General features: G+C 55.9%; 2 protein-coding genes across 5 annotated transcripts in view; both read right to left on the bottom strand.

Moving 5' to 3' along the window:
* The window catches only part of Hmcn2 (hemicentin 2), a 138,069-nt gene extending 120,172 nt beyond the window's left edge, over positions 1-17,897 (bottom strand). The window contains exons 1-2 of one of the 2 annotated variants that reach the window (XM_046451453.2): positions 17,148-17,897; positions 15,779-15,838 (exon numbers count right to left, since the gene is read on the bottom strand). Coding sequence is in view for 1 of the 2 variants with exons in the window: in XM_046451451.2 (XP_046307407.1) it covers positions 1,739-1,991 (253 nt within the window). In the remaining variant the exon portion in view is untranslated. Of the gene's footprint in view, positions 1-1,738; positions 2,115-15,778; positions 15,839-17,147 lie in introns of those variants that run through there. The other variant, XM_046451451.2, reaches the window with a different exon arrangement.
* A 2,363-nt stretch (positions 17,898-20,260) lies between these two features.
* Positions 20,261-24,867, bottom strand: part of Ncs1 (neuronal calcium sensor 1) — a 42,131-nt gene continuing 37,524 nt past the window's right edge. For all 3 annotated transcript variants that reach the window (XM_046451886.2, XM_046451884.2, XM_058581845.1), the window contains exon 8: positions 20,261-23,236. The gene's annotated coding sequence lies outside the window, so the exon portion shown is untranslated. The remainder of the gene's footprint in view (positions 23,237-24,867) is intronic.

Below are 24,867 nucleotides of genomic sequence, written 5' to 3'. Positions count from 1 at the left end.
GGGTCAGATGATGGCGAGGTCCCCCTCCACAGGGGGACCTGTGTGTGTCTCTCGGGACACCCTAATCAGGGGACTGGAAGGAGGACCTGTGTTTTGCTTCACTGAGGACAGAGTGACAGGCTGAGCCTGGAGGAGGCTGGAGAGCTGTATACCCGCTCAGCACAGAGGAGAGCCCGGGGACAGGGTGGAAGGGGCCCCTGAAGCTGATGGCCAGAGAGGAGCAGCGAGGACAGCCCTCAGGAGCCCAGGCCCAAGGCTCCTACAGCTCCCAGCGGCTGTGGTCCTGCCCTGCATAACAAACAGGGGCTATGAATCAGGAGGGCGTCACCCTGGCAGGTGGCCTTGGGGAAGTCTCATTGGTGTCCAAGCCTCAAGCTCTCGAACTGTGAGGTAAAGGGTGGGTCAGATGATCTCCAAGGTCCTGTAGAGTGAGGTCTCTGGAAACCCAAGCACCGTCTTCCAAGCAGGTGAGAGAGCTGGACAGACAGGGTGACCCGAGCTCCAGCTGGAGCCAGGACACATCCACACCCGTCCTCCTCACAAGCCCCCTCCATGCCCCTGGTCCCAGGTGGAAGCCTCCTTTCCAGGTTCCCAGAATTTCTTTCTAGAGCCCCATGAGGCCCAGAGCTCTGAGGGCAGTGGCCCTCCAAGCCCCTGGACAGCAGACTCAGCCTGAAGACTGCAGGGAAAAGTTTTCGAGTTCCTGTGAGGCGCTGTGATTCATAAATGCAAACTCTTCTAAAGCGGTTTACAGCCCTGGTCATTGTGTAGTCCTCACCACGACCACACTCCTCAGGGGAATTCTGCCAGGAATCTGCACTCCCCACCCCTTTCCCTCTTTCTCTAAAGCTGTTCCCTGGGTAAGAGGTGGATGGATGGAAAGCTAAGCTATAGAGCAAACAGAGCAGACATAAACAGTAGGACCTAGATGGTGGGCAGACAGGGTCAATGTACTGTTTTCTCCCTACTCTGTCAGAAGGGATTTTTTAAAAAAATTTTCCCCCCACTAAAAAAACAAAAATGTTGGGAGGAAAAGTGTCTGGCTTTGCAAGGCTGGGAGCCCGCAGTACCCAGCTGCTCAAGGAACTTTGGGACCTCTCAGGAGCCCTTTCAAGGGGTGCCCCTAACGCTGAGCTGAAAGGAAGGGGGCTGTGGGCATCAGGGGTGGCCTGCGGGGCTGGGGGAGCTATGGTGCGGGAACCCCGCAGTGAGGACCAGCAGAGCTGGGTACTCCTCGGGAATATTCCTAAGGGAAGCGCAGGAAAGGCAGTGTCTCAGCACCGTGAGCTCCTCTGCACCCCATTTCGCCCCTAGGCCTGCCTCTGACAACTGTTGTGATCCCCAAAGCCCAAGCTGAAGCGAATTCTAAGAAATAACAGAAGTGGCACTCAGTCCAGCATCTCAGCAAGTCTTCGCTGATTCTTTCGTAACTGGGGAAAGTGAGGCTCAGGAAAGTGAAGTCGCTTGCGAGGTGTTGTGCGCTGGGCCCGGCTCTCTACCGCCACCATGACAGCCCTAACCCAGGAGGGCGGGAGAAGTGGGTAGAGAAGGTTCCCGGTGGAGGGAAGGGACGCTTCGAGGCCTGCCCCTGGTGCCCAGGGTCCCCGAAGCGCGAACGTGCCCAGACGGCGCCCCCGCTCCGCCGCTGCGCACGTCACTTGCGCCCAGGGCGCAGAGGCTGGAGGGGAAGCAGGCGAGCGCGCGCCTCTGGGCGCAGTCGGGGGACGCGGGGCGCTACCTGGGTCGTGGAAGGGCACCAGCACGTAGTTGGCGATGGCCTGGCTGCGGCTGCTCAGGGTCCGCTCCAAAATGCGGGAGGCGCCATCGATCACCTGCATCAGGTCGTCCCACATGGAGCCAGTGACATCGAAGACGAAGGCCAGAGTGGCGTCCCCCGTGGTGGGGGGCAGCACCGTCCCGGGCGCTCCAGTCACCGCTGCGGCGGCGGAGACTGCCACCAACAGCTGCAGGAGTGGTGCCCGGGGCATCATGCTGGGCGCGACCGACTGGTTCGCCACTGCGGTGACAGGTCGCAGCGAGCGCGGTCACCCTGGTGAGCCAGAGGCCGCCCAAAGCGCGGCTGCCGCGCAGCGCCTCGCTCTGGGTGCTCGCGGGACAGGGGCGAGCGGCGGGGTCCCCCTGCTGGGAGCCGGAGGCGGGCCCCAGAGCCCACCCCGTTCAGGGTCACGGCCCCGCCTCCTCCGCTCCCCCCACCGTGACTCAAACTTTCCCAGCCCCGCTGCTCGCCAGTCCAGACCCGAGGTTAGAGGAGGACGCGGGGCTTAGCAGAAGGGAAGTGGGGCCCAGGCCAAGGCAGCCAGGGACTGGGGTGCGCGGGAAGCTGCGGACACCTGCGCCTCCCGCCGTCTGCACGCCCACGCGGGCCCCGCTGCGGGGGAGGAAAGGGGAGGGGGCAAGCGATCTCTGTCATCCCCCAGACGTGGCCAAAGCTGGTCCTCGCCTTTGCGACTTTCTCCACCCAGCAACCTCCCCAACCCCCATAAAACACGCTCTATTTCTCTCTTCCCCCACCTCTCCCTCCTCCGCGGGCGCACAGAGTCCCCACTTACTACCGTTATAACTATTGTAGCCAACAGCCCTAAGCCCGGAACCCGACCTGCTGTGCATTTTCAGGTCGTTTCCTCCAAGCTCACTGCACCCTAAGGGTTTTTTCCAGGTCCCTGCAGGTGCAGCACTCAGCCAGGAGGAAAGCCGCCTCCTCCCCTTTTCCCCTCAGCAGGGCTTGCCCCACCTCTGAGGTGGACTGCAACCCACAGCCTGCTCTCTGAGCCCTCCTCCTAGCTGCCACCAGGCTGGGCAGGCAGGGCCCTGTCTGGAGGTCTGCCCCTTCCACCCCCAGTGAGCTCTGTGGCAGGGAAGACCCCACGCCCATGAAGGTTTGCCACCTGCATGGGAGAGGGGGTGTCAGAAACCGGGCAGCTGGGACTTGGCCAAGGCTTTGGGGCTGGGGTGGGGGGTGGGGGGTCAGGCACCACACATCCTCAGGGACTCAGGTGGGTCTCCTGTGGAGCTATGTATCTGATGGGATATGGCAGAAGCCAGGTCCCCAGATCCAGCAAGGGAGTGAAACTCACAACCCAGCTCAGTGGGAAGTGGGCCACCTGCACTTGTGAACACTGGCTCTTTAAATCTCCCTGGGCTAAGGCTGCAATTGCCCCCAGAGTCTGGGCAGGGCTGGGCCAGCTGTTGGAGAGAGAAGAGAGGCCCCAGCTGTGGGAAGGAAAAAAAAAAAGACAGGAGCCAGGAACCAAGTGGTAACATTCAGACCCAGTGCAGGGGACCTTTGGGGACAAAGTGGTCCTTTGGTTATTCACGCCACAAACGTTTGCTGCACCTGAAGTGTGTGTCCCTCACTCCGCAAGGCACTGTTGGGACGGGGATGGGACAGGGAGCACTGTAAAGATGTGGAGGAGACAGGCTTCCCACCCTGGGGAGAAGAACTATAAACAAATAATTCTAAGTCAATGAGGTAAGTGCTAGTAGAGGGACTCCCAGAGCCCTGGGAGCCCACAGGAAGGAGGGCCTGAGCCTAGGGGTCAGAGGAGGCCACAGAGTGAGCCTGAGCAGTCTTCAAGAGCAAGAGGGGAGGGCACTGGAGGAGTGGGAACAGCATATGCCAGGGCGGGAGACATGAGGGACCTGCCAGCAGGTAGCCCAGGGGAATTGGAGGGGAACAGCAGGGGAGAGGTCAGAGGCAGGTCACATAGGACCTTCAATGCCTTGCAGACCCTCTCAGGGTTTCCCTAAAGGCTCAGAAGAGCGCTTGAAGGATGTCAGTGTCCTCATCTCAGTTACATTGAGACAGGTCACAGCAGCATATGTTCAGGGGGTACACCCCATAGAGCCTTCAAGGGTTCTCATTGCCCTGCCACCGTGGCCCCACCTCCAGGGTCCCTTGGAGCCCCAGGAAGGATGCCAGAGAAGGTCTGAGCCCATCTTCCCATGGCCTTAGGCAGGCACCCGCCATCCCCCTGCTGTGGCTGCATCAGAAAGTGCTATCTGTCCTGGTCCGCTGCCTGCCCAGGGTGGCTGGGGTGCTGCCCCAAGCAGGGGGGTTTGGGTGCTCAGGGCTTCCCAAGAATGTATCTATGGTCATGGGACCAGAGCTGTACACAACAGGGGCCCAGCAGCCAGGGAAAACACCCACCCTCACCAAATTCCAGCCCTCACCTTGACCTCTCCAGGCCCCTGGGAGCCTGCATTTTTGAACTCAAGACAATCCACGTTTCCTCTGTTTCCAGAAGGAGCAGTCCCAGTGGAGTTGTCTGTTCCCTGACATGCTGCTTGTCCACTGGTGTTCCCTGCCTGGGGGACCTGGCCCTGTCCCCTGCATCTGCATGGGAAGCCAAGGCCAGGCAAGCGGCGGGATCAGACCCCGGGACGGTCAGGGCCAGTTGAGGAATCACTGCTCCCTACCAGGGGCCTTTCTTTATGCCTGCCATATCCTAATCCCTGAGCCATCTTGGTCTACGCCATGTCAGATGCCCAGTGAGTCTGACGTCTGCACCACCCTCGTCCCAGCCAGCCTTCCTCCTGAGGTGTCTGCTCTATTTCTGCTAAATGAGTAAAAACCCCTCAGTGGACAGCATGTGCCAAGGCCCTCCCCGCCAGCACTAGATCCGTACGCCAACATTTTTTCTTCTTGTAATGGACGGGGAAACTGAGGCTCAGAGAAGTGGATTCTGCATCTGGGCTGGACCTGGACCCACCCCTGCCTTCCTGAAAAGCCTGTGAGCCACCCCCCATTCCACACAGCCACAGAAACGTGGGGCCATGATTTATACAGGACCCCCCCAAGCAGAGTGCAGACTGACATGGAACGCGGTGCCTTCCTCAGACAGCACTGTCCTCTCCAGCAGCTCTGCTGGCCCGACTCAAGTTTCAAACATTCTGCACCTTTAAAATGCTGTGGAGACACCATGCCATGTCACCAAAATGCCTGGACAAAAAGAAGAGTCAGAAACAGGCGTGAGAACGAAGCAGGGAGGCCTCCGACCCCTCCCTTTACTGAGAAGCTAAGCCGAATGGAAGCCTTGCCCCCGCCCCCCAGGAGGAACTGAGGAACTAAGTGGAGACAGGACCAGCAGGAGGTGGGAGCAACTGACAAACAACCCAGCCACTGAGGACAGGCTGGGCATCGGGGGTGGGGATCCTCAGGGCCGCAGAGGGCTCCCAGCAGCCAGGCACTTGAAGGATTTACTGCGGAATGCAGTTCCCCGATGGGACCAGCCTCCAAGTCACATGTCCCATAAGGAACAGTTTGAGGCCATCCCAAGAAATACTTGAGCAGCTCAAGAGACACAGGAACCATGGCCCATCCCCATGTTTTCAAGAACAAACACGAAAAGCTAAACCACAGCCAACCCTCGACTCGCTCCCGGCCGCCAGCCTGGCCTGTGTCCCCTGGATGGAGCTTGCGTGCCGCTGAGCCCATGGCTGTCATCAGGGGAGAAGGAGCCCACCTCGTTGGCAGGGATCCTGGCTCACTGTTCAGGCTACGTGGTGACAGCCTGACTGTGGCCATGATGTCACCTGTGTCACTGTGGCTGGCACAGAGATGCACAGTATGCTGAGCTCACTGCTGCCCTTTTCTTCTGTCTGCTTCCTTTCCCTCTGCTCATAGTTGAACGTCCCACTGAACTCTCTTGTCTATTTTTGTGGACACTGGTGGCCTCCTGCCCTTTTCCTGCTTCTTCGTGGAAGGCTTGGCTTCATCCCAACCCCCTCAGCCTTCTCAGGTGTCTACGCTTCTTCATGCGACTTGAAAACTCTTTCCTGTCTCCAAGGTCACCCTGTGGTTCTGGCCCTCTTGCCCATCATAGGGCAGGGAATGGACTTTTTTTTTTTTTTGGCCAACAGGAACTGAAAGAGTAAGTGCCGGCTTATCTCCAGAACAAAGTTGGAAGGCTTCCTCTGCCTGATTTGAAGTCTTCACCTAAATCGACAGTGGTTAAGAGGGTGTGGTACAGGCAAGGAGTCAGTAAGATGCAATCAAGAGTGTAGCAATGAGTCCACACATGTGTGGTCAATGGTCAGCAGGGAAGGGGGGTCTTTTTCAACAACTGCAACTATAGAGGAAAACAGTGAACCTGAATCCCTGCCTCACGCCATGCACAAATATTAAAACCAGATGATTCACAGGCTCAAACATAAAGCTGAATTAGGAAGCTTCTAGGAAAAAGACACAAGGAAAAAAGAAATTGGAGCCCATGATCTTCCACACGATGACGTGATGTCTGCAAAGGTCCCAAGGAATTGGGCTGCCATCTTGAAACCCTGAAGACGCTGAGGGCCCAGAGACACCGTAAAGAGGAAGAAGCCTCAGAGCTGCCCTCCACATGGCTTCTTGTTATGTGGCTAATAGATTTTCCTTCAGAGTTAAGCTCATTGCATCGTGTTCTCTGCTACTTGCAGCCAAAAGCATTCTCACTGAGATACGCCTGTTCTTCACTTTCCCTCCTATGGGGTCCAGTTTTACTTAACAATTTCTATTCAGGAAATAAGAACAAACCCTCAACACTGACCTTCTTCTGAAATTTAGTAGATTTCCAAAACCTAGACTTTTTAGTACTTTAACTCCCTGGGGCAGGTTCTAAGTCATCCTGGGATTGTCTACTGCAAGAAAGTGACTCACAAGCGTGTCCCTGAAGGAGAGGCCACATCTGACTCATTTCACTCAAACCCCCAAGCCCAGCATCTGGCACATAGTAGAATAAGTGGCTTAATAAATAAGTGTCATACAGATGGGTGAATACAACCAGAAAAGCCCAAACCCTTTCATTTTCATTCATTATTTTATACACTCACGAGCCAAATAAATAAGCAGTATCCTAATTCCTTTAATAATTTCCCTTAATTTATATTCTCCCAATATTTGAATAAGTTTCCCAGGTGTATGAAGAATGTGATCAGAACTGGACCATCCCCGTGTTGGAGACAAGGCCATTAAAGCCAGCAAATCTAAAAGGCCTGGCCTGCCACCAAATCAGAATTCCTCCCATCACCGCCAGGGTCCACACCTGACCTAAATGCTCACCATGAGCACCACTTCCTCTGTGTTAACAGCAAAGTGGGGGTCCACTCGAGAAGCCCCTGTGGCACTGCACTTGGCTCAGCCCAAACAGCCCTAGCACATTAGCTTGGACCATTCAGCAGATGAGCTCTAGTCAAGCAGAAGATTCCGAGAGCCTGTCTCCAAGGGATGGAAGGGAAGCACAGAGCCAAGAAAAATCACTCCAAGACCCAGGTCGAGAAGGGTGGGGCTGTGGGGCAGCCACAGGGAAAATTCAGAAAGTTAAACATGGAATTACTGAATACCCAGAGATTCCACTCCTAGATAGACACCCCAAGAATTAAAAACAGGTGTTGAAACAAAAACTTGTTTGCAATGTTCACAGCAGAACTGCGCACAATAGCCAAAAAGTGGAAACACCCCAAATGTCCATCAAGGAACAAATGGAGAAACAAAAGATGGTATTATCCATACAACTGATTATTAATCAGCGATAACAGAAACAAAGCACTGATCCGTGCTACAATGAGGATGAATCTTGATAACATCATGCGGCCAGATGCAGTGATGCATGCCTGTGGGGAGCCACATTGAGTCGCCATGCCTTCCTGTCCTGACGCACCACGGGGATCTGAAAGATCACTGCAGTCTGGTGCGGTAGTGCCAATACTTGGGACTCAGTCCCCCCCACCCACCCACCCACTGTTCAGATAGCAAGGCCAGTCTTCTGAGTAGGCACACCCTGAGGTTGAGCTACACTCACCTGTTCTTTTGTAATCCTACCCCTTTGCCCTATTTGGAATGGATGAAACGCGCTTTGTGTGTCCCCTTCTCTTGCTCTGCCTTTGGGTGGGCCTCCCTAGATGTCAGTCACCTGCTGACAGTGGACATCATGAAGCTAGACTCAGCCCCCCGAAACCTGACCCCTTGCCTCATTTGGGTGGCTTTTTCCCAGTAAAAGGATTCAGCACGTGCTTTCTCTCTTTCCCCAGACCCCTAAGATCAGAGGAGCCATCACAGGAGCCAAAGAAAAAGGTATCTCTGTCTCTTGTGTGATTATTTCATGCAGTCCAGCTCACCTGGAGTGACCCTGAGTGTTTTAGTGGTGGAACGCGACACATGCCTGTGATACCAGATACTCAGGAGGCTGAGGCAGGAGGATGGAAAGTTCACGGCCAGCCTCAGCAACTTAGCAACAGCCTGTGTCAAAATAAAAAATAAAAAGGGCTGTGGATAGAGCGCCCCTAGGTTCAATCCCCAGTACTGAAGGAAACAAAAAATTATGCTGAGGGAAAGCAGGACAGACAGAGGCCACATGTTGTCTGATTCTGTTCGCAGAATCGTATAAATAGAATCTGAACATCTCCAAATAGGTAAATCCAGAGGGGCAGAAAATAGATTAATGGTTTCGGTGATGACAGTTGCACAATCTCGTAAATGTACTAAATACTGTAAATTGTACACTTTAAAATAATTTAAAAAGTGAACTTTGTGAGTTTTGTGTATTTCACCACAATGTTTTTTTAAAGGGTAGGTTGTGGCTGCTTGGGGAAGGCAGATGGAAAACCAGAGTGAGGGGGATTTCAACCCACCAAGAGACTTGGAGAGGCCAGCTGGGACTCCCTCTGCCTTCAACTGATGTGGAGTCCAGCCCCTGCAGTGGGGCGCTGGATTCTGTACCCCAGCCAGAACTCTGACTGCTCCAGACCCCTCACTGCTAGTCGCTTTAATTACCTGACAATTCAATTCATCCTCAGGAAGTCTCCACCGGAGAATTCAGTGTCACCAAGATGATGTCAATCAAAGAAACAGATCCCTCCTAACCACTGAGCGGTGACCGCTGCCCTTTGATTAAAGCAGAGAATTGCAAAAGGAACCAGATTAAAGATGTTTGGATTGATGATGCTGGGACTGCTTCCCAAGAATCCGCATTTGGAAAATCTGAAGAAGAAAAATGGCACTTCCCGGCCCAGACATCAGGCCATGACCTTCCATGCCTAAAGAGGAGCTGCTTGCCAAGGGCCAAGATTTATGGGATGGACTCAGTTACCAAAGGAAATCTGATTACCTCTCAACTGACATTTAGTAGAAACCAGCCTCCGCCGCAGGGATGAAATCCTCAAGAACAAGCGGTTCCTTGCTGTTGCACAAGGGACATCATAGACCTTGTGGGGTACATTGGCTGTGAGTGTGGCTCAACTGAAAATCAGTGGGACCGCTCCTTGTGAGGCTCAGTGGAAAGCAGAACCTGCCTCTGGAGCTCCGATGCCGTTGCCCGCCTCCCCATCCTCTTTTGCAACTGACACTCGAGTGCACCCATCAATTACATTCATTCTCGCCTCTGGTTCTGGGGCCAGAGACACAGAAAAGCTAGACAGAAAGTCCAGTTCCTGGCAGGGCAGGGACAACAGAATGAGCCAACGCCTCTAGCCATCAGAGGAGGGCTGCGATGGCCTCTGGGCTTGCTTCGGTCTGGGTAGCACCACCTGAGTATGATTCTGCAGCTCCCGGGCAGGCGCCCGCTAGTGCTGCTTAAATCAGCAAAACTTCAAAGGATGGATTCCCACAGGTATTCTGGAACCCGCTCTGCACGTGACCCAGGAGAACCATCAGGTCGCGCCATCTCACTAGCTGCAGCGCGATTGGTCTAGAGCTGGTCACGAGATACACACGCAGCCAATCAACATCTTTCCCTGGGATATTTCTCAGGGGCAGAGTCTCTCTTACCGCTGGGAGCATAGGACTCAAAGGCTATGAAGGGTCCCTGTTAGCGGCCATGGTCCCCACCCCAGGAAGGAGCTGATGTGCATTCTGGGAGAGGGAAACCTGAAGAGATGAGAAGCAGAAAGAGGAAGAGAGAATGTGATATCCTTGGAGTCGCTGTGCCCTCATACTTTGTGCGGTGACCCTGTGAATTGTTGAGTCGCCTTTCCTTGTGTGGCTTGTCCTGGTTGGATTTCTGCAGTGTGAGGATGGCCTTAGGCCTGAGCCTAAGCAACTCCATTTTAAAGACTCCAGTTTGAAACCTGCAGTCTCCCCAGGCACACCCACAGAGCCCTCCAGTGTGGCCTCAAACAAGTTACTTCCCCTCGCCCTGATAAACAGAGTGAAGCCCCTGGCAGGCTGTCCTCGCCTGATAAGAGGGAAAGGGAGAAGATCAGGGTGGAGACCACCAGACCAGATGTTTGGCCCCCAGGGTAAATGATGTCATGGAGAAATCCCGTGGTAGCTGATAAGGATGGTAAGAAGGGTCAAAAAGCCCCCAAATTGTATAAGTAATAGAGCTGATGAAGAGGGATTCCGCCAGCCAAAACAAAGATGCACTCGAGCTGGAGAGCCTGATGAGGACCTGACATCCCATCACGGTCATCCTTTCCTGAGCCTCTGCGTGATCCTCACTCTCTCACACTCTACCGCCTGTCTGAACTTTATTTTTTTTTTATTTTTAATATTTATTTTCTAGTTTTCGGTGGACACAACATCTTTGTTTGTATGTGGTGCTGAGGATCGAACCTGGGCCGCACGCATGCCAGGCGAGTGCACTACCGCTTGAGCCACATCCCCCCCCCCCCCGTCTGAACTTTAGTGAGGGCCACAACTTCTCCCTACGACCCTCTCCTCACTCAGTCATCCACTCCACGCCAGGAAAAGCCTGCCTTGGTTCCGAACCTGGGCACCATGGTTTAAGTGAGTGTGCATCTGCTGGACATAAAGCCTATGGCTTGAGACTTTTGAACTTAGCATACAGAGGGAATGTCTGTCATTAGCCTATCATGATTAAGTGTGTTTGCAGTGCTTAGAATTAATCTAGAATTGTATGCTGTGAATTAATTAATCTAGACTTGTTTGCTGTGAATTGATTATGTCTATTGCAGTGCCCAGCATTAAGGATCGTCATTTTCTTGATTAAGAACCTATGGAGTGAAACTGTATTGAGTGATTTGAGTGAATAAAGCATTGAAAGGGACAAAAGCGCGTGAACATTCCTTATTTCTCCCTTTAGCTGCATATGTCGCAATTTTGCCTCCTCGCAACATGCAGTTTGTAACACAAGTCCTATATCATGAAGTGGGGAAATGTGCTTTATTCAGGGATGGACACGTGATCCTGCCTTCTCTTCAGATGGCAGCTGATTGACGGTGAAACAGAACAAAATCCCTGAGCTGAGCACCGAAGCACCTCAGCCAGGAGGCAGATGGCATCAGTCAGTGAAATGGTCTGGCATCCAGCAAGCCCTCAACAATTGCAGAGTGAGAAAGCTACGGTCACTCCTACTAAGAGCTCCTTCCCTTTTACAGCTCAGCCAAAGGAGAGGGGCAGTTGAGGATTTGGGATGGGTTATTTTCCCCTTTCTTTCCAAAGAGCTGTGAGTAAGGCTCCACCCCAAGTGGCTCCTCTCAGCTCTCTGAACTTGATCAAGGGGAAAAAAAATATTATTTTTTTATGTAGCCAGAAAACTCTGCTTGCTGAGGGAGTTGGTGACCTGCACTTAGAGGAAGTGGTCCACTTTAAATATAGTACATTTAATCATTGGAGTTTCTTGAATTTCAACTTGTAATATTCTGGCCAAGCCCCTCCTGGCGTGAGGAGCACCTTCCTGGCCCGGAATGAGAAAAGTCCTCCACCACACCCAGGCTCCTGTGGGCCATCCCTCACATGAATGCATTTGGACATGACAGCCTGGCCCCTGCCTGACCTGTGGGCCTTGCTCAGTGAGGATACTCACCAAAAGAAACAAAGTCTGACCTACAGGATCAGAGAGACGGGTCGGTCTTTACTGAAGACTCTGGAAATATTAGCAAAGGAGGAATTGCACCTCACGCCACGCCACTCGGCTTCCCAGAAGTCTCTTTTCAACGAGGCTCCCCAAGGCCTCTGCTGTCACAGGCTGTGCCCTACCTCCTCCCCTCTGCCTCACTCAGTTCTTCTCTCCCTTCCAAATCTGTATTTATCTTTCTCCTTTAAATAGCAGCATGTGCGTTATGTTAATATTCAATGGCTCTTGGTCATCTTGGGAATTCTGTCACAGCAACAGAAAGCCGATTGACACTACCCGTCTCCTAGGTTGTTGCTGTCAGTCCCCCAAGATAACCTCCAAAATCAGCCCTTGTCCTTGACTCTTTGACCCAAGTCCTGCTTCTGGGGGGATCTGAAATTAAGACAGGACTGGGAGCAAACCTGGGCAGTGACCACCCAGCGTAATCCCAGGACAGGAAATGTCAACCTGTAGTCCAAGAGTATCCCTGGGCCCTGCAGGCAACGGTCCCTAAGAGTCTGCCAAGAGACCCCCTGGACTAAGTGGGCTTCCTGAAGCCGACCTCAAGCAGGAAGGGCAGAAAGGGTGTGGTGTCTTTCGTTGAGTGTTTCCATGGGCCAAGGGCTTCCCATGCATCCTCCTGGTTAGCTCCAGGCTGACCCCAGGAGGCAGGTCCTATCGTGTGCCCTGCCTCGCAGAGTGCGCTGTCCCTGCAGAGGCGAGTCTTCTGGGGGTTCTTCCTCAGCACACAGGCAGGGAGGGTGGCCTCCCTCCCCTCTGCCCCCACCCCACCCCAGGCTGCTAGGGTCAGACAGGACCCACTCGAAGCATCTGTCCTTAGCCACACTCCCATGGAGAGGAGTGTCCTTCCCTCCCACAGATCTACATGGGTCACCCCCATTTTAAACATATAAGGAGGAGGAAGCCCTGGCCAGTGCAACATGGAGGAATCGCCAACACATCAGGCACAAATGGCCACCTGCTGCAGATTCCGTGCTTGGAAATGACCAGAGCAGGTCAATCCAGACTCAGCAAGTTTCCTAGTGTTGCCAGAGAACAGAGGGTGGGAGCTGAGTGCTCCAATGCAAACAGGTGTCTCTTTAGGACAGTGGCTCGGCATCACGTAGATGTACTAAATGTCCCTGTTTGTGTGCTTTAGGTCAATGGCTATCTTTATGTTATGTGACTTTTACCTGTGAGAGAGAGAGAGAGAGAGAGAGAGAGAATGAGAGATTCGCAATAGGAGGAAGCTTGTTGCGCAGGGCCAGCTTAGTTTACCAGAATTTGCACAGCACCTGATTGTAGTGCCGGGACGTGCACTCAAGCTTCCTGGGAATACTCCATCTTTCCTCCTGAACTAAATGGTTAGAGCCCATGCCATCGGAAATGACATGGTGGTTTGGTCTTTGCTATCTGATGACACTCGTTGCAGTACTGTGTAAAATACCTTCTCTTTCTTTCAATTGTCAACATGCACACACAAGATTAAAGGCCAGACTCCACTGCTCAGAGTCACCTGCTTGAGGATCATCTGGGATGGAGCCTAGTCTTGTTAATGCTGAGACCAGCACGAGGTGCTGGTGTCATGCTGGCCTGATGGACATCAGGGACAGGGGCTGTGGAAGGAGCTGAGTGTCCTCCCAAGTAAGCGGCTCTTACTTGTAAAGAAATGAGTTACAAGTCATTCCATTTCCCTGCACGCGGAACATCATCTTTCCACCCTACGTCTCCTAACTCCTCTCCTAACTTTTCCATTTCTGCTGGCCCTGAACAAAGCTCCGCCCACGCTGTGCCGTTCTGGTCGGGGAATTTCCAGGCTCCTTGGTAACAAGACAGCACACAGCAGGGCCCTGGGGGTCGCTTCTCTGCTTGCTGTCTGTGTCCTCTTGGCTGCAGGAAAGGAGGCTGGAGGGAGGGAGAGGCAAGATCAGTTCTAAACACCCCCCCGCAAGAGGCACCCAGTAGCTTCCTTGTGAGGACCAAGCCCCCTAACTCCCTGGACTGCGCCCGCCTGAGGCAAGAGCTTTCACCCTGGTATTTGCACAAAGTATCGTTTTTGCACCCTGAGGACTTCAAGTATTGAGGGTGCTCCAGAGAAGGCCCCCGGCAGGTGCAGGGGCAGCTGCGACACAGGGATCCTCCCTCTGCTCCCTGCTGGCTCAGGATGAGCTCCCGGTCCAGGGGATTTTCTCCTCTACGGTTGTGGACTTGGACCAGGACATTCAGCACAGACTGTGGCCCTTCTCACCAGCGGCCAAATGGCAGGAAAGAGCCAAGAGCCATGTGATGGACCAGAGTAGGACCAAATGAAGGGACAGCGACTCTGGGATGGAGAGTATTGGGCAAGGATGCTTTGCACTACTTTGCGTTTGAAAGGCCTCAGACATTATTTCACTGAGGCTCACCAACAGCCCCATGAGAAATGTCCCTCTATTACCCCCACTGCACCGATGAGACAGGCTCAGACTGGTTCATATGCAGTACTGCCCCAGAGCCCACAGCTGACCGGGACGGAGCCAGGACTGGAGCCAGAGAAGGAACCTTAACCACCAGTTAAGCTGGAAGATGAGAACCTTTGGGAGAAAGGACAAATGGCCCCGTAGAGTCCCCCAAATTTAGTTGGCAGTCAAATGGTCCAGCCGAGGCAGCTCAGAGATGCCTAGAAGCTGGTCAGGAGCGCCCAGGGCTTTCCCAGGCCTCAGCCTGCCTTGCCACTGCAGCCTCCCAGGCTCCTGGAAGTCCAGCAGATTCCTCCTCGCGGGAGAAACCCCGCCCTGCCTGCCCTGCCCTGTCTCTGGGCTGGCCAGGAGGGTGAGGATGGGCCGAGTCCTCATGGGTATCGTGAGTCTCACAAGAGAGGGGCTGGTTCTTCTCCTTCCTGTGCTTCTTGAACAAGCCAGGGGTGGGAGAGACTGGAAGTCAGCAAAGGACACCGATGCCCTGGTGCCACAAGGGGTGACAGGTTTGAGGGAGCCGTGGGCCCAGCTGAGGGCCTCTGTATCAATCCTGCATTTCCTCCCACGAGGGTGCAGTCCATGGCCTTGTGGAAAATTCCAGAGTCTGGGAAGTGCCAGTTTTAGGGCGACCCAAGAAGGAGGACATCAGGCCAAAGGTGATGAGTCACAGAGGACATCATGGCTTTGTGTCCAGCAGACTTGGCCTCAAATCCTGCCTCTGACATTTGTTAGCTGTGTGACCCCAGACAAGTCACTGAACCTCTCTGGGACTGTTTTCTCATCTGAAAATTAGGGTAGTCACAGCAGCTCCCTCACTGGGCATAAGAGGACAGCACTCAGGTGCAGTGGTGCCAGGGCTATGGGTGAGGAGGGGCTGAGAGCCAGCTGTAAGTGCCGGGAGCAACCCCAACAGCTGCCTCTGCACTCTGAACAAGGGCTGTGGCTCCCAGTGGAAGGCGAGTCCTCGGACCAATCCCATTTGCTGCTCTAGGTGAGCCCAGGAGGGGCCCTGGGACCTTACCTGTGCAGGGTTGCCACCCCATTCCTGCCCAGGCTCCTTACCCACTGTCCACACCTGAGTGGCTGCCCAGCTGGGAATGGGACTCCAAGTCTCAGGCATCTTTGGGATTCAGTGCCCCCAGTGTCCAGTCCCAGTGTCCATCTGCATTCCTCTCTTCCCCCACCTGCATTTTTCCTGCCCCTGCCCTAGCACCCCACCTCACCCCACCTCTATCTCTGTGCTCCCTCCAGACACAGGGCCCCCCCTGGAGGGACCTCCCCCAAAGACCTAGCCTCCCCCCACACAGACATCGGGAGAGACCAATACAGCCTGCTGCTGCCCAGACTTGGACTTAGCAGAAGCAGCCTCCTTGGAACCCCTGCCTCTGAGCAGACTGCAGAGAGACTCTACAAGCCCCTCCCTCCCTCTCTGCCTAGGCAGCCTCATCTGCAAAGTGTGAGGCGTAATACTGACACTTGTCTCAAGGGGGCGCTGCTGAAAGCCTTAATTGTGATAATGCAAGGGAATCTTACCTGCAGCGAGTGTCTGGTGTCAGCTATTGTCATTGTCAGGCACATTGCCATTGTTCTTTGCTGTTAAAATGGGCAGAGTCACAGAGAAGAGCCACACTGCTGGGCTTTCCAGGAAGCCCAGAACAGAAGCACTTAGGGCATGTACTCAGCGTGCCAGGGCCAGGGCCATCCCCAGATGCTACCTCGTGTCTTTCTGTGTGGATTCACCCTCTAGGGAAACCTGACGTCTCAGTGCCATGGGTGTCTGCCCTTGGCTCCATCTCCATCTCTCTTCCCCCACCTGCATTTTTCCTGCCTCTGCCCCTCTGCCCCTGCCGTTGGCTGCCTGAGATGCCCTTCCTTCTCCTCTTTGCCCATCTGGATCCTGAAATCCCTCAAGAGCAGATAATGCTTCTCCTCCTGCAGGAAGCCCTCTGGAAGCCCTCATGCTGAGGTGGCATGAACAGCCCCTGGTCTTACGGTGGGTCTCCAGTTGGCATCGCCCTTGTGTGGCTGGTGCTCATGACCTTTCTCTGTGTGAACCAGGCTGCCCTGCACAAAAGGCTGTGACCAGGGCCTGGCATCGCACCTGCCCCACGCCTGCCTCCCAGGCTCTCATTCACGCCTGGGGAAGCCAGAGCAGGACTCTAGTTAGCTTTGGCTTGTGCCTGGAAATCTCTCGATGACTCTGTCTTGTGTTAATTGATGAGTGCAGGGGCTTTGAGGTGGATTGGAATCCGAGGGTAGGCCTGAGATTTTCCCTGACGATGATTCCCTTCCAGTGCACAGGGCCTCCCTCCGTCTCTCCCTCCTCCCAGGCTGGCCCACGGTGCCTTCACCCAGGTCCCAGCTCTGGCCCTCCATGATGCACACACCCACTCTGCCTAGGCCAACAGGCCCCCTGACGCCCAACACATCATCCAGGGCTTCAGAATCCTGGAGATTAAGGTGGGTCCTTGACAATATCAAAGACTTCCCCTGGCCTCTGGGCAACCAGCCGCCCAGGGTTAAGCTAGGACCTGCTCCTGACATCCGACCATGGTACCAAAGTAACTGTACCCCACTTTCTTCCTGATTCTCTAAGGGAAAAAAAAAAAAGCTGTTTTACCCCCTCCATGTTGTCTTAACCTCTAAGATCTGCTTGCATGGGTGGCTAATTTGGGGTCTCTGGGTAAACAGCACAGTTTCTGAGGCAAGAAATTAAACAGAACATGAGGTCTGGTCCCCAGGTCTCGAGGGCCCTGGCAAAGTCCTTCCTGAGCCCAATGTGAAGACAGCCTGCCCAGCGCCCTCCCTGCGGCTTCACCCAGCTGGCCCAGGCCTCCTGGGCTCCCAGCCAACCCACAGCCTCTGGATCCCAAGTCCTTCAGCAAAAGACCGCTGGTCTTACCGTGGGTCTCCAGGTGGCATGTCGCCAACTGGAATGTCGCCCCCAGGAATCCTCTGGCTGGACCCTCTGTCCCTGGAGGCTTGGAGGGCAGAGGAAGGGGGAGTGGGGAGCAGTGCCAGAGCACATTGCACCACAGTTTTTATTAACTCACTTTAGCAAACACTGAGACCTCAGGGGCAAACATTTGCAGGTGGCATAAGGTCACTGAAAGTGACCCAGAGGATCACGCGGTCTATCAGGCAGAATATAAATTGGGCTGTTGACAAAGAGACCTGGGGCGCATGATCAAGATAGACGCCAGCTTCTCTTCCTTGTCATAGTCCCAGTGTAAATGGTCCAGGGCTGGTGTGGTGGCTCTGTGGAGTTGGGGACCCAGTCTAGGAAGATTTGTTTTGGAGTCCCCAGGTCAGTCAGTAGGAAGGGGATGAGGGAGGGGGGGCTACACTCATTGCTCTCACCCCATTGGTCAGAACTGTGTCACATGGCCACGCCCAGCCCCAAAGGGAGGCTGGGAAATGTAGTCCTCTGTTCCACAAGATTTGTGTCCTCCTAAAAAGAGAGGCAGGGAAAAAGTAGGGGCTCTGCCATACCTACATGGGCTCACTTTGCTCACAGTCAGACAGCCTTCAAAGCCCTCCCCATGCTGCTTTCCTGACCAGGTGCTCCAGACCAGGAAGCTGGAGGGCATTTCCTGGGCAGGAAGTGGAGGGGACTGGATGGATCCAGGGAGATACTTTCTAACAGGCAGATGTGAGTTTGCACCTGGGGGCAAGATGGACAACCCCTGGTAAAGAGACAGGGGACCATCCTGGAGGACTCCCTGATGCTACTGCATCCAGGGCATGGCAGCCACCTGAGCCATCCTTGGAAGGCAGGGGCCAGCAGGGCGAGGAGCCTGGGTTTGTGCCCCTGCTGGACCTCGACCCACAGCAAGCTGCCCAGGGTGGGCTGGGCCAGGAGCAAGTTAGCTAAAGCCTGACCCAGAGCACAGCGAGGGGCCATGACCTGCCACGAGCCCTCAGATCCAGGAGATCTGAACTGTGGTCACCCTGGATCCTTCCAAGGCTGCCTGCACAGGTAGGTCCCGAGCTACCTCCAGTAATGGGCAGCCCCCACTGTGAGTTCACCATACACTGGAAACTTCACCCAGCTACCCTCAGAATGGCCCTTTGAGCCACATCCTGGTGTTTCCAGAGAAAATACCAGTGGTGTTGTGTGGACTTGCAGATGACCTCCAGCTTCCCCCTGGGGACAGTCCCTGAACGCTGAACACTGTGTGGGACAAGGCCCCTCCTTGGCGGGCAGGCACAGGTGTGTGGGTGAACACTTGGACATTTGGCAAAATGTGATCTAAACCGACTTTCCTTGCAACATCCAACCAAGTGGCAGGGCGTGGGGGACAGAAAGCCTGTCCCTGAGAACACACGCCCAACGGATGCCAAGGAGAGGAACCCGGCTGGCATGGGGTCTACTTGGAGAAGTCTGGCTCTTCAGCACAGCGAGGCACAGTGCTGGGGCCCAGGCCGCAGGAGACCCCACCTCCGTGTGTCCCCCCACCTCTGTGGCTCTGCTGGAAGGTGGCCTGGTCCCAGGCAGTGGCTCATCTCAATGCAGGCCTCTCCTCTTGCTCTGGTCTCCGGGTCTCTAAGAGCCTCTGGCCAAGAGCAGTAGCCTTCTACCCGACAGGACTCTCTCAACTCCATGTTGCCTTTTATTCTTCCCCAAGGTCCTATTTCAAAGTCAGGCCTGTTGCATCCGCAGAGCCCTCTCTCCCAACCTGGCAGGCCCATGCCCTGAGTAAACACTAGGTTATCTGACCAGAGGCCAAAAGGAGGCCCCCTCCAAGATCCCAGGGTCCAGCTGAGGACCGCATGTCTTAGGGTCCCGCGGGGCTTCCATCTACCACTGCGGCCCTGTGCGGTCAGCAGTCCACCCCCAGGCTCTCAGCACCTGGCCTAGCTCAGGTTCCCAAGTCTCACCCAAGTGACTGAAGGAGTAGCTGAGTCCAGTGGAGGCCGACTCCTCTGAGGGCCAGCGGGATGTCCTACAGTGCCATCGTTGGCCAAGTCCCCACACCAAGTGCCAGCCCAGCCTGGGAATGTATTAGGAGTGCAGCCCCCAGGTCCCCGCCCAGACAGGGCTCTGCAGAGACTCCGGGGGAGGGAGGGCCAGCACCCCGGCCTTGCACCAGCCTGGGGGGTTCGGACACGATGACCCTGAGGACCCCTGCTCTAGGCCAACGGTGTGCAAACACTTAACAGCAGGGTCCTCTCAAGGGCAGGAAGGAGACGCTGCCTGTGGTAGGTGGCCGGCTCGGTCCACTGCCCGCTGGCCTCCAGCAGCTCGGAAGCTGCCCGTTTAATCACCTGCCCAAGGCCCTCGCTTTGCACGGGGTTTCTCTTGAGGAAAGGAAGGTGTCCCCAAAGCAAGAGCAAGGGTGTCCCCGGAGGAGGACGGAAGGGGAAGCGGAACGGAAAACAGACAGACAAAGCACCAGGCGCCCACAGGAGGCCAGGACAGGTCAGGAAGCGTGTTTAATTGGCAGGACACAGACGACACACAGCGGGGAGCACGGGAGGCTGCCTGGCCTCACCCAGGCCGCACACCAGACAGGGGCCTCCCTTCCCTCTCCCAGAGACAGACAGACAGCACCCCCACGAGACCCCGCAGAGCTGGGCAGGCAAGCGGGGGCACAGACAGCCACGGCCAGGAAGCGTCGCCCGTCTTGTTCTGGTCTTTGCAAGTCACCCACATCACTTTCAGAGGCGCAGGCTTCAGGTGGGGGCACAACCCACAGCCCTGGGACACTGGCCTGGGCTCCTGCAGGGGGCTCGCCCATGGTCACTCCTCGCAGTGTCCCTGTGAGGCAGCTGAGCTCCCACATGAGCGGCGGAGGAACTGAGACCCAGAGAGCGGAGGTGACTGGCCCAGAGTCCCGGAGGAAGCTGGTGACCGAGGCTGGGAGTAAGATGACCCTTCCCAGGGCCACTTCGAAGACCAAGGGAAAATGGGGACTTCTGGCTGGGAGGGGGGCCCTGGTCTGTCCCAGGGCTGGGGGCAGACAGAGCCTGGGCCTAAGGCCAAGATGCCAAGGCAGAAGATGGGACCAGCTGTTTATTCAACAAAAGCCTTTTATTCATTCAGAAATCAACCATTGGGTTTATTCTGCAGATATTAAAAAAAATAAATAAATAAAGGAGGGCAAAGCTTCCCATCAGTGTCTTAACTTGCTAGCCCCAGAGATGACCTAGCAGAGGGGCATCTGGGGGGCATGCTGCCAAAAACATGGGCCTGGGGACCCAGGGCCTCTGCAGTCACAGCCCCCTCCTAGCCTCCCTGCCTCCAGCCTTGGCTCCCCACCTGTTGGGCAGGTCGGAGCCCCCAGACGCCTTTGCTGCCCACCACCACGAGGGGGCGCTCCCACTCGTCCTGGAGCCCGTAAATGCTGACACTGGAGGAAGGTGGTGGCTTTGGACTTTGCAGCAGGGGGTTGGGAGGACTTTCTCTAATAGAGACACCAGGGGTCCCTAAGCATCCTGCACCCTCTCCCCCAGAAAAGAGACAGTGCCCCTGAAGCCCAGGTGCTCCTGTCTAAGAAATCAGCTGTCCAACTGCAGAGCCTTTCAGGGAAGAAATGTCAACACACAGATGACACACACGTTTGCCTTGATGTTATTTTAAACGTCACCTGGTTAAATATTGGGAAATCGTGACTTTCTCTAAGTCCCCGTCAACACAAAGTGGGGAGCAGACATGGAGAAAAAGGCTGGTGCTTGCCTCTGGCCCCTGCAGGGAGGCTCACGGAGGGACCAGGGCGTGGCCTCTGGGCTGTACCCAAAGAGAGCAGCAGCGGGTGGGGAGGGGCCTCAGGTGGGAACTGTCACTGGGAGAGGCCCTGGGGACTGGGCCTAGGATTCAGAGGGTACCTCCACAGCTAGAGACCTGGTGACCGGAAGGGACAAAAGTCAGTTCCTGTTGGCAACCTAGAGCAAAAATGGCCAGCGTCCCATACCCTGCCAGGAAGGAGGGTGGCTCTTCTGTCAGCTGAGGGCTCTCAGGGCATGAGACAAAGGTGTGGCCAAGGCCTGGGCCCACGGGAACACGGGGCTGTGACCCTAAGAACTGCCCACCAGGACCAAAAGCCACACCCGTGGCTCCCAACCAGAAGATCAAGATAATGGGAGCAAGACCAGGTACCCAGAGGCTCAGTGGACGCCTATGGGAGGGGCCCTGGGCTGGCCCCGGACAATCCTCGGCCACAAGTCACTTGGCCCCTGTGTCTCCAGGAGAGGACACACAATTCCATCAGTCCCCCATCAAAGGCCAGTCGAGTCTCCGGCAGAGGCAGGAGAAGAAACTACCCAGGAAAGGCCTCAGGCCCACCCTCTCCTCCCAAGTCCCCAAACCCACCCCTGTCCAAGGGTCCCCAGCCAGAGCCAGGCACTGCCGAGATTGGTGGTTAGGCCCAGTGGCCAAACAGGAAGTTGACCCACAGGCCTCCAGGAGGCCAGCCTTCAAAGTGGCCTCTGAAGGCTGACCACTGCCCTGTCCTGTGGGGGTCTGAGGGTGGGCCAGAGTGCAGCCCAAGGGTCTTCCCATGCAAGAGGGGGATCTCTGAAGGTGGATGAGCATGGAGCCAGCAGGAAAAGACACGTGGGCCTAGCAGGAGTGGGCATCGTCCTCTGGCTGGAGGCTGCCTTCTGAGGTTCATCGCGGGGAGACTCCAGCCTCCTGGGAGCCAGGTGGAAACCAAGGGCAATTCAGAGCAGAACCAGGGCCAGCCCTGCCCCTCTCCAGGAGGCAGAGCAGAAGCAGGAACCTCACCCCCCACACCTGGGCCGGGCTCTCCCCAGCCTGGAGGCTGCTCTTTCCAGAGCCCCCCCCTTGGTGAGGACACGTGCCGGGGAGCGGGGCTGTCTCGAGGGTAGCCTGGGCCCCCGTACCCAGCATCTGAGAAAAGAGCAGGTCAGGGAAGAATGCCACGTGGTCTCCTGGAGAAGGAGGTGGGACAGCAGAATGGGGGAGACCCTGCTGGTCCGCTCTCGGCCTCTGTGCCCGGCCCCTCTCCTGGTGGGATCCCACTCTTGGGACGAGGCTCTCCATTTTCCTGCTGCTGCCAACACACATACACACACACACAGATAGGGTTGGAAAGCCAAAAAATGTCCCCTGTTTGTCCTCAAAAAATCGCTAAGGACCCAGAGGGCGGAGGAGGGGTGGAGAGGCGCAGGGCTCGGGGACCAGCAGGAACCTCAGGGCTGAAGGAACAACCGTTCAGGAGCTGCTGATGAATTTCCACCGTCCCCTGCTCCCAACACCAAGCACAGGATCTAAAAAAAGAAAACGGTTTTTTGGCTTCTGGGCCGCTGCAGGCCACCAGGCTCCCGGCGAGCGGGCAGGCGGGTGAGGGCGGCATGTGTGAACGGAGGCCCCGCGTCCCTGGGACTTGGGACCCGAGGCAGCAGCAACAGTTACGACCAATAAATAAAGGATATCAGTTATATATGAATATTAAGAAAAAATCTCACTTTCCCCACGAAAAGCACAATACTGTCATCACAGAAAATAGTCGTCATCCGAGGAGCCATCCCGGCCACACGGGCTCTTGCTGCTAAAGGACAGGACGAGGACGTGAAGCAGGCAGCCGCCAGCCCCGGCCACCTGCCGCGGAGGGACCAGGCGGAGGCCGAGTTCCCTGAGCCCAGGCCTTCTCCCCAGCGGTCAGTATCTTCTAGAACAGAAGGTAGTGGGTTTTTTTTTCCTTTTAAAATGTCCCTTTGAAATAAAAAAAAGCAGCTCAGGCGCAGGAGACAGGGGGAGCCCGAGGCTGCCGCCCGCAGCGAGTCCTTGGTCTTGCAGAGGGCTAGAGGCTTCCGATCCGTTTTGTCATTTTTTGTTTTTTTGGACAAGCAGAGGTTGTTGGCGATTGGAGCCGGTGGCTTCGGCAGGTGGGCGCAGGTAGGGGGCAAGGAGAGCCGGGGCCTCAAGTTCAAGGGTGGCTGCTCGGGCGCAGAGGAAGGTGGGGGGCACGGGGAGGAGTCGGGCTGGTGGCCTCGCGGCCCTGAAGGAGGAGACTGGTCCCCAGGCATCTGGAAGACACAGGAGGAGAGGCGGGTTACCGGTGGCAGAGGCTCAGCGGAGGGCAGGTGGCACTCTGGTGCCCTCTGACACACCCACTGGGCTCTTCAGGTGGGTCCCTGTAAATAAGTAAGAAGCTCGAGAAGCTCACCACCGACGTCTGTCAGAGCAAAGAGAAAAGGGAGAAGGGGCAGCCTAGGGCTCAGCTCAGTGGCCGATCAGGAGGCACCCATGGGCAGAGCAGCCTGGTGGCCAAGGCAGGGACCGCCACTCGGCAGCACCGTCACTAGGAAGATGCAAGTCAAAACCCACACCCACCAGGAGCAGGGAGCGAGGGGGAGTGCTGGGGGAGGCAGAGGCCTGGCCACCATGGGAAGAGTGTGTGAGGGCCAGCAGCCGACCCAGCAGACACCCGGAGAGCCAGGGCTTCCCAGAGAGCCAGCGCTGTGTCCACCAACAGATGTGGGATGAGTGACACGGGGCGGAGCCACACAAGGGACCCCGTGCGGCCACGAGGAGGACGGAAGCACGGGCCCCGCTGCCATGTGGACAAACCCTGAAAACACGCTGAGCAAAAGAAATCAGGCCACACCCACGTGTCACATGACTCCTTTTACATGAAACATACAGAACAGGTAAATCCAAAGGGACAGAGAGCAGCCTGTGTGTCCCGGGGACTTGGGGGCAGGGGAGGGGGGTGGGGACAAGGTGCCTATGGGGAATGCAGTGATGGGAATCTCAGGCCCAGCTAGAGGAGGCAACTGCAGAATGTGGCGAATGTGCTAAACGCCCCCAGATCTCACCTTCATCCCGGGGCTCGGGAGGCTGAGGCAGGAGGATCGAGAGTCCAGAGCCAGCCTCAGAGACTTAGCGAGGCCCTAAGCAACTCAGTGAGACCCTGTCTCTAATAAAATACAAAAAAGGCCTGGGGATGTGGCTCAGTGGTTGAGCACCCTGAGTTCAGTCCGTGGTGATTCTCATGGTACATGTCGCATGGCGTATGGTAAGTCTGTGACGGTCTGTGTCATCCACCACCTTCTCTGGGGCCGGATCTGCAGACGTGCCGAACCCCACGTCCCTGCTCCACCTGATGGACAGCTGTGGGCGGCTGGCCCACGGGGAACCCACTTCCTGACTCGTGCAGGGAAGCCACTGTGGCCAGGTATAAAGGAAGGGGGGACACCGAAGCTCATGGGAGGGGGAAGGGACAGAGCAGGAGTCCAGGGGAGAGTCTGTGTCCACTCACTGGCCTCTGGCTGCCTGCAAGCCCTGGAGGTTCGGCCTCTGAAGGGCATGTCTCTGCCTCCGTGGCCTGCAGCTTTGCGACCTGCCTACTCTTCCCGCCACAGCTCAGAGCAGCTCAAGAGGCTTCGACTGGGAGGTGGCTCACGTCCCAGAGTGCCCAACAGTGGGTTCACTGTGTCAGCTGGTGGAATAAACCACAGCACGAAGCTCATCCAACGCACCAAATCCACAAGCTCACGGCCGTGTGTTCTCATAGGACCTCACTGGCCACCCCCAGAGGATGTCAGAGAACGAAGCTCATTCTGAAAAGTGATCAATAAAGAGAAAGAAGCAGGCACCCCCATCTCTCCTATCAAAATCCAGTCCCGGGCAAGCGGGTGGAGTGAGGGGAAGTCGC

The sequence above is a fragment of the Marmota monax genome, unplaced genomic scaffold, assembly GCF_021218885.2.
Source record: "Marmota monax isolate L192 unplaced genomic scaffold, Marmota_monax_Labrador192_F-V1.1 WCK01_AAM20220418_F8-fsc00020, whole genome shotgun sequence".
Classification (NCBI taxonomy): Eukaryota; Metazoa; Chordata; class Mammalia; order Rodentia; family Sciuridae; genus Marmota; species Marmota monax.
Note: the sequence above shows the minus strand (reverse complement) of the source record. Positions and strands in the feature narration are given on the sequence as shown.